This window comes from Camelina sativa, chromosome 12, assembly GCF_000633955.1.
Source record: "Camelina sativa cultivar DH55 chromosome 12, Cs, whole genome shotgun sequence".
NCBI lineage: Eukaryota > Viridiplantae > Streptophyta > Magnoliopsida > Brassicales > Brassicaceae > Camelina > Camelina sativa.
Window position 1 is genome coordinate 19,911,894 of NC_025696.1, and position 8,640 is coordinate 19,920,533.

The 8,640-nt window shown below is 44.0% G+C and overlaps 2 protein-coding genes across 2 annotated transcripts in view; one reads left to right on the forward strand and one right to left on the reverse strand.

Moving 5' to 3' along the window:
• Nucleotides 5,711-7,060, forward strand: LOC104732265 (xyloglucan endotransglucosylase/hydrolase protein 15-like). Its single transcript, XM_010451803.2, has 3 exons — nucleotides 5,711-6,167; nucleotides 6,257-6,450; nucleotides 6,545-7,060. Exons 1-3 carry the CDS (start codon nucleotides 5,892-5,894, stop codon nucleotides 6,942-6,944), a joined length of 870 nt encoding a protein of 289 aa, XP_010450105.1. The 5' UTR covers nucleotides 5,711-5,891; the 3' UTR covers nucleotides 6,945-7,060.
• Nucleotides 7,244-8,640, reverse strand: part of LOC104732266 — a 2,174-nt gene continuing 777 nt past the window's right edge. The window contains exons 2-5 of the mRNA XM_010451804.2: nucleotides 8,378-8,535; nucleotides 8,027-8,266; nucleotides 7,844-7,937; nucleotides 7,244-7,700 (exon numbers count right to left, since the gene is read on the reverse strand). Coding sequence (XP_010450106.1) covers nucleotides 7,513-7,700; nucleotides 7,844-7,937; nucleotides 8,027-8,266; nucleotides 8,378-8,535 — 680 coding nt within the window. The 3' untranslated portion in view covers nucleotides 7,244-7,512. The remainder of the gene's footprint in view (nucleotides 7,701-7,843; nucleotides 7,938-8,026; nucleotides 8,267-8,377; nucleotides 8,536-8,640) is intronic.

The window sequence follows — 8,640 nt, forward strand, 5'->3', positions numbered from 1 at the left end:
CTCTCGATCCGCTCGTTCGTTTCAGCTCATCTCTCGCTTCCACCGTTTGTTTCCTCACTGGATTCAAATCTCCGAGCCTTGTCCGAGGAAAGCCTCATCTAGTTTCCTCGGCCCGAGAGAGTTTCGTTCTGTCCGTCTGCATCGACCGTCCATCCGTGCGACTCGGTAGACGACCGCGTCCGGCGGTCACATCAACCCCGCTTACTGCCGAGCTGAAAACGGAGATGTAGAGTTACAATGTTTCTCCTTCCTCGGGCTTGACGAGTACCGGTTGATTGGTCAGGTACTCCTTAAGTTGCCTTCAGGCAGCTTCACAGGCGTCATCCCAATGGAAATCTTTAGTACCCCGAAGGAGCTGATAGAATAGGAGGCACTTGTCCGTTGACCGGGCGATGAATCGGTTCAGTGCGGCTATTCGTCCTGTTAAGCGTTGTACCTCTCGTTTGTTGGTTGGCGAGGGGAGTCCCAGTACTGCTTCTATCTGCTTTGGGTTTGCCTCGATTCCACGCTCTGTGATGATATATCACAAGAACTCCCCCGAGGTAACCCCGAAAGTGCACTTGGTGGGATTTAGCTTCATCTGGAATCGATCTAGAAGGTTGAAACATTCGGCGAGATGCTGGATATGCTGTTCTGCTATTAGGGATTTGACTAACATATCGTCAATGTAGACTTCCATTGTTTTCCCAAAGAGGTCGGTGAACATTGTGTTGACCAGGCGTTGGTAAGTCGCCCCCGCATTTTTCAGACCGAATGGCATCACCTTGTAGCAGTAGGTCCCTCTGTTTGTGATGAACGATCGGCTGGGCTCATTGCAATCTGGTTGTATCCGGAGAATGCGTCCATGAACGAGAGGAGTTGGTTACCTGCTGTAGCCTCTACGAGTCAGTCGATGTGAGGTAGCGGGAAGCAGTCTTCAGGGCATGCCTTATTGAGGTCGGTGAAGTCGACGCAGACTCGCCATTTGCCGTTCTTTTTCTTGACCACCACCGGATTTGCCAGCCAATCGGGGTATTGTACTTCCATTATCTGATCGGCTTTAAGGAGTCCCTCGACTTCGTCTTGTACCGCCTTTGCTCGATCAAGGCCGAGACGCCATCGTTTCTGTCGAACCGGTTTGAAAGCAGGGTCGACATTAAGCTTATGGCAGGTGACTGATGGATCAATACCAACCATATCTTTAGTGGATCAGGCAAACTTCGAGGCTCGCGATTTCAGAAATACTACCAGCTCGGTCTTGATTCTTTCATCGAGTTCGGCCCCAATTCCGACCGTTCGGGAGGGGTCTACTCCGTCGATGTTGACTTGTATGATTTAGCATCCTGTGGCCTTCAGCCGATCTCGCTCCAGCTTATTGGGATCGCCGAAGTGATCCTCACCCTGTAATTGCTATGCGTCATTCTTCCGTCTTTGCTTTTTCTCGAGAACAGAACAGGTCCTGGCCATCTTTTGATCGCCGTATAANCTCCACTCTTAGCGCCAAGACCGTTACCGCACATGGTCCTATGGCGACGTGTTCATTCAACTTTGGTGTGGATCAAACCTTTGTTTGGCATCCAGGAGAGTCTCAGCAAGCAACCACGGTTCATGAAGGGATCGCAATGCTCAATGCCACTTGCTTTACCGGTGAAGTCTTATCCTTTTCCCTCAAGGCCTTACTGTTTCCTTTTGATCCCGNCAACTTTACGCAGAGATGATAGGTGGAAGGGACTGTCTGCATTGAGTAGATCCAAGGTGAACCTAAGATGGTGTTGTAGATTGGTGGGGCGTCTATGACCACAAACTTGGTTTTACGTGTTATGCCACCAGTTTGGACTTGCAACTTCACGTCGCCCATCGACGTTTTGGCTATGCCATCGTACCCGGTCAGCGTTCTGGCTCCTGGTTTGATTTGCTCCGGTGTGACACCCATTTTCTCCAACGTCTGTAAGAACAGAACGTTAATTGTGCTGCCGGTATCCACTAAGACTCGTTCTACATCGAACTCTCCCATCATGACTTCTACGACGAGGGGGTCGTTATGAGGGTGATGGATCCCCTTGGCGTCTTCTGCTGTGAATGTGATGGGATCAGTTCTTAGCGCCTCCTCTTTGGAAATCGCCTGGAAGTTACAAATCTGGCGCGCTCGCTTTTTCAGTGTTCGGACAGAATCCAAGCATTCATCAGTCTGACCAATGATCATAGAGATACGACCCCGAGGTGCCGCTTGTTCGCTCTGCTGTCCTTTTTGACGCTTGGATGGTGTTGGAAGGACCTCCACTGGCGCCGGATTCTGCTGCTCGACGGAGGTGGCTGTTGTGGAGTACTTAGTGCGCTATTTGACTGGTTGGCGCCCTTCTGACCTCGACCAGGATTGGATCGTCCGAACCTTCCTCCTCGACCTCTGCCTCCGCAACCTCCGCGAGAAGCTTTAGGCAGATAGACAGCTTTGATTTCGCCGGATAGGTACTTCTCAAATAAGTAATTGGACAAGTGCTTACACTCGGCTGTTGAATGGCCACCGAACATATGGAAATCGCAGTAGAGTTCCTCTTGTGTGTTGGGAGAGGCGGCACTCTGTCCTTCATCCTCGGATAATGCATTAACCACTCCGCGCTTGGGATCTCTCGGGTCGTGATGCTTCCGGGGTTCCTGATAGGTTTCTCGGCTTTTTTCTTTTGAAGCAGCCGGGCGAGGAAGAGGGGGCTTGGTGGCCCGCTTCTCTTCATCCTCTTCGACGTAAGCGACACGAGACCCCCAATGAAGGGCTTCGTCTAGGTCCTTGGCTTCTCGGATATTTAGATCCACATGCAGTCTGGAGCCGGGAATGAGTCCTTTTTTGAAGGAGGCGATCGCAACGTTCTCAACGACTGTTACGGTGGCATACTTTTCCTTGAATCGGGTGAGGTATTGCCGCAGAGGTTCGCCAGGTTCTTGAACTATCTCCCACAGTTTGGCACTGGAGACGTTGCGTTCTATGAAGACCCGATAATTTTGTAAGAAAGCCGTCGATAGCTGGGCGAAGCTGACGATTGTTTCCGCCGGGAGCCGGGAGAACCATGTGAGTGCGTTCCATATCAAGCTGTCGAAGAACAGTTGACACTGACCGGCGTCCTTTTGCTCCTCGGTGAATCTAGCCTTTGAGATGGTAGCCATGAACGAGGTCAAGTGCTTCATCGGATCCTTCGTCCCATCGTAGGTTGGAAGTCTTATCTTCACATTTGGAACATATGTTTCCAAGACGCGCTTGGTTAATGGAGTCTGTTGTGTGGCCTCGAACATCCTATCGATCTCTGGTGTCGAGCTCACAGCTCGGTGGAAGAGGGACCCCATAGCCTTAATCTTGAGGTGGATTTCCTCTAGCTCAGGACAAGAAGGCGATATCGGATCTCCGTGAGAAGGCTGCTCGGTGTGGGGCTGTACTCCCGAGGCGAGTACCGATGGTACATGCTGGCTTGGAAATCGGAAAGCCGAAGGTGGCGGATCGCTAAACAGGCGGCGGTTTAGGGGATCGTTCCTTCGAATCTCTTGCGGTGGTGCCTCATTCTGCTGCAGGGGAGCTCTGCGCTCCATCGTGTACAACTGTTGGTTTGTTGCGGAGATCGCCTGAAAGAGATCCTTGGAGATCGTTCCAAACATGTGACGGAGGTCGTCCATGGATACGAGCTGGGGAGGTTGGGCGATTTGAGCAGACGAAGTCTGTCTATCGACAGATCCGTCAACTGGTGGAATCTCGTCAGGTTCCTGGGTCCCGTGGTGGGGAACCTCGGCGTCCTCTACTCCCTCGGAGGGTGCCGTTGAGTCGTCTGCTGGGTTCTCCTAGGTGCGGCGGATGCCCGTCCGGACGTAGACACATGCAGTGGGTGCGCCACCAGTTGGATTCGCGGTGACGTCTTGCGAGCCGGTGGCTCCGGTGGCTGGGTCATCTTGTTGCGGAGCAACTGCGTTGGTGACACCGTTTTCAGAGGCCGGAGACATGGTGTTGATTCTTGCTTGTTTGTGAAGAAATCTAGAACATAAGTGACTTTGAGAACTTAGGCCCCTCCTTCTAGTGCCAATTGTAGAAATTGGTGTTTCACACAATGAATTTGTTTAGAAAGGAAAACAAATTCAACAAAACTTTCTCTCTAAGAATTCGGATCAAAGTAAGCAAATAAAGAAGAAATGAAATCTCTTGGAAAACAAGGTAGGTTTTGCTCAAGAACAAAGAGGAATTAGGGTTTTGTATTAATTGTTGGATGATTTTACAATGAGAGAATTGCCCTCTATTTATATGTATTCGAAGATCTACTGAATATATTTACTTTCCTAATTACAGGCGAGCTGATTAGGAAAGTCTTTCCTTTCTTGCTAGGTCAGCCGCAGGGCGAGTTGAGACGTCGGTGTCACCTCGGCGCTGGGCTTCTCGAAACTATTGGGCCTTCAGAGATGAAGTACAAATTAAAGTCGAGCTCCCGATTTAGATAACCGGTTCCTTTAATCGGATTTAGATCGGTATGTTGGGGGTGCTAATTTCCATGCCAACAAAATCCTTCAAATTATAAATTACCACACAAAGAGAGGTTGAGAAAATGTTTCTAAACTTTAGGATAAAATCGTAAATGGATTTAGTAATTCTTACCAATTGTTTTTGTTATCCAAAATTAAATTATGCATACGGGAGATTGATCCACACATGCAAGAGAAACCAAGTTTACAAACGAAACCAAGCTATTAGACATTTTAACAGTTTGAGCTAAATGACCTATTTAAGAAATTAACCTATGTGAGATTAACAGAAATGGAAAAAAAAAAAACTAAATCTTTCTCTATTAGAAGGAAACTTGTCAAAAATATTGAAGAACGTTTCTTAAGAACCAATAATTGTTTCTCTACTATTTTAAGACAATTCTCTAGTTTAATCATTGAAAATTCACGTAAAACACCATTTGGTCGTAAGAATTACACGATATTATTTCAAGATAAAGAAATCAACTATGATATATTTGAGAAGCATGGGGAAGTAGTTCTACCAATCCTAATTATTTGTAATCCTTTATGATTCTCCATAAACATTTGTCCTTCTTTGGTATTAAATTATATACAGAATAATCGATTTGTCTGATCTCAATTTACAATCCTTTTTTATTACATAGAATAGTTCTCTAGTCCCACTAAAATTTCCAAATTATTCTTTTATCAAACTAAAAAAAAAAAGAAAAAGGATAGACAGAAGTTTCTTTGGCTGAATGAATCATTCAGACGAAAAATTATATAAAAAAAAAAGTTTATTTGCCAAAAAAAAAAAAAATGATATAGCTTTTAGTAAAAAAGTTTCCCTTTTTTAATGACTAGGAAGCATTCGATCAAATATATACTATTTATCAACTTTCTATCCTCACTCTGAGAATATTTTAAGGAGTTTGAAATTATTTATTCTTTCAATGTAAATTGGAGGCTCCAGGTATGCTAGGTGAAGCAGAAGAGCTGGCACCAGCTCTCGACTGAGTGATTACGTAGTAGACTCACTCACACTACTCAGTACTCAGTAGTCAGTACATACTCTCTTTGTTCTCTTTCTTTTGGACAGCTTTCATTTTGATTTTCTCTCTTTTAAGCCACATGAGAATAAAACAAATATATACCAAACCAATGATGGGGCTTCGCAATAATGCAATAAAATGGAGTATATGCATACTGGAGGAACAAAGCAAAAATAAAAATAGAGTTAGATAAAATTTTAAAAAAACAACTGTAGTTAAGGTTTAGCTTCCCAAGGCTTCTTCAGCTAACCCATCTCATGTGTATATATGTATCCCCTGCTTAAACCCATCTCACACCAAAACACAAAAGCTCTCATCTCCTCTAGTTTTCAATCTTATTAGACACACACACACACCCCAACCCCTTTTATTTGTAACACCCAAACTCAAATGGGTCGAAACTCAAGCCTCGCCATCGTCGTGGCGACTGTTCTGCTGATGTCAATGGTCGGTTCTGCTTACTCAGGCAACTTCTTCAACGAGTTCGACCTCACGTGGGGTGACCACAGGGGCAAAATCTTCAACGGAGGAAGTATGTTGTCTTTGTCACTGGACCGGGTTTCCGGGTCAGGTTTCAAATCCAAGAAAGAGTATTTGTTCGGACGGATCGATATGCAGCTCAAACTCGTCGCCGGAAACTCCGCCGGCACCGTCACTGCTTACTACGTAACGTTCTCAAACTCTCACATTCACTCAAAATGTTACTAAACTGAAGAGATACTCTTTTCTAAAGTTGTTTGAAACTTTTTTTGTAGTTGTCGTCACAAGGAGAAACACATGATGAGATAGACTTTGAGTTTCTTGGGAACGAGACAGGGAAGCCTTATGTTCTTCACACTAATGTCTTTGCTCAAGGGAAAGGAAACAGAGAGCAACAGTTTTATCTCTGGTTCGATCCAACCAAGAACTTTCACACTTACTCCATTGTCTGGAGACCCCAACACATCATGTAAAGATCCATTGATCACTCTCTCTCTTTCTTCTGCTTCAACATCAAATGAAAACGAAGATCTTGTCTTGACTTTGTTCTTATATTTCTGCAGATTCTTGGTGGACAATTTACCCATCAGAGTGTTCAACAATGCAGAGAAGCTAGGTGTTCCTTTCCCAAAGAGCCAACCCATGAGGATCTACTCTAGCCTGTGGAATGCAGATGATTGGGCCACGAGAGGTGGGTTGGTCAAGACTGACTGGTCCAAGGCTCCTTTCACAGCATACTACAGAGGATTCAACGCTGCGGCTTGCACTGTCTCTTCAGGATGTGACCCTAAATTCAAGAGTTCTTTTGGTGATGGTAAATTGCAGATAGCGAGCGAGCTCAATGCTTACGGCAGGAGGAGACTCAGATGGGTTCAGAAGTACTTCATGATCTACAATTATTGCTCTGATCTCAAAAGGTTCCCTCGTGGATTCCCTCCAGAATGCAAGAGGTCCAGAGTCTAATGTTTGATGCAATTCCCTCAATGATTCTCTGTTTGTTTGTTGCAATTCTTAGATTGGTTTCTTTATCTGTTATTCCATTGTACATTCTCAAGTTGAAATAAAGCTCTTTCCAGCTACTTAAACAACTGAATCCATAATTAGTCATGACCAGTGTTCCTTTTCCTGGAATTGTCACAATTCTAAACCTTATCCCTGAACGTATCAATCCATACTAGGTTTCTTCTATACAATGCAACGAAATTTTTTTAGAGTAATAAGCTATGATAAATTTGAAAACTAACAAGGCAAGATCACTGCGGATCAGAAAACAACAACAATTTGACATGCTTGAAAAAAGACAAAGACAAGACACTATTAATGTTGTACAACCAGAAAAATGTGGAGACAAAGGAATTAACAAGTCTAATGTGGATGATCCTAGTTACCTATATAGGTTCATATGATCTAGGAGTTGTCTTCATTCTTTGACGTACAAGTGCCTTAGATGGAAAAGCTCTATGCGTAAACAAGTCAAATACGCTTAAACCTATATACACGACTTCGTTACTATCTCTATAACTAAACAACTCTAACAGCTAAACTGAGCTAACGGAAGAGTTTCCTGTTCGTTATCTGGATCAGAGAGTGGCGCCTCAACATTGTTGGAGCATGTTTTCAAATCTTTAGCTTCAGCTGCTGCCCCTTTATTCTCAATGGCTGGAGCATTTTTTTCTATATTCTTCTGAGGATCTATATGTTTACTGGTTTCAGTCGTCCCTAAAAGAAACGATACAAAGAATAATTCAGTTCCTAAGTCTACCAGGTTGTTCTTTTTTACTATATAACATTCATGTAGCCACAGAAGCCAGTAGGGACTAACTGTAGCAACTATTACTGACATTGAATATAAAGAGACTTACCAGGATTATCCTCCGAGCTATCTCTAAGATATGAAAGCATTCTTTTGTAATTAACAGAACCGGGCACTTTAAAGAGCTTGCGCTTGGAACACAACTGCTTCATGTCAAAACAGGGAAACTGTTAAGAACAAAATCAGGTGATAGAAATCAAAGCTTTCAACACAACAAGACTGAAGATCATACATGAGTTTTGGTGGCACTAGATGAAGTCATCTTCTTGAAAGGGCTAATGTTTCCATGTATGTTCTGTGCTGATGGTGAAACAAAGGTATTGGGAGATAGCAAAGCAGACCAGGTAGGAGGGAGTCGGTCATTAGCTGCATCAGCATCTCTAGTATCATCTGCAGCTTCAGTCAAGTAAGGAAGCAATCTCCTATAACTCACAGAACCAGGATTCTTGAAAATCTTTTCCGGATAACGAATCTGTCACAGTAAATGACAAAAGGAAGCAAATTAAGAAACCAGTGAAAAAAGCCAACATTGCAGTTTAAACATATCCTTTTGCTATAATAAAGCTATGGAAGAACCACATACAATTTTGCTGCCGAGTTTGACACCGACGTTCTTCACAGAGACTCCATCAATCTCTTGGCTGATAGAACCTGCTACACTAGTGAACATTTCTGAATCCGGTCGCGTCGTTTGTGAGCATTCCACTACTTGTATAATATCATTGCTTCCTATTATCGCAACTGTTTCACCATTAAAGCCATTGGGGAATCAGATAGTTTTAAAACACATCCTAAACTATTGAGATTTTAGATCTGCTTTAGAAGGAAAAAAAAAAAAAAAAAAAA

Bases quoted from the DNA above. Each gene is read 5' to 3' on its own strand.
- LOC104732265 (XM_010451803.2), top strand. From the start codon at position 5,892: ATGGGTCGAAACTCAAGCCTCGCCATCGTCGTGGCGACTGTTCTGCTG. The intron at 6,168-6,256 runs GTAACGTTCTCA...CTTTTTTTGTAG, and splicing joins GCACCGTCACTGCTTACTAC to TTGTCGTCACAAGGAGAAAC. The intron at 6,451-6,544 runs GTAAAGATCCAT...ATATTTCTGCAG, and splicing joins TGGAGACCCCAACACATCAT to ATTCTTGGTGGACAATTTAC.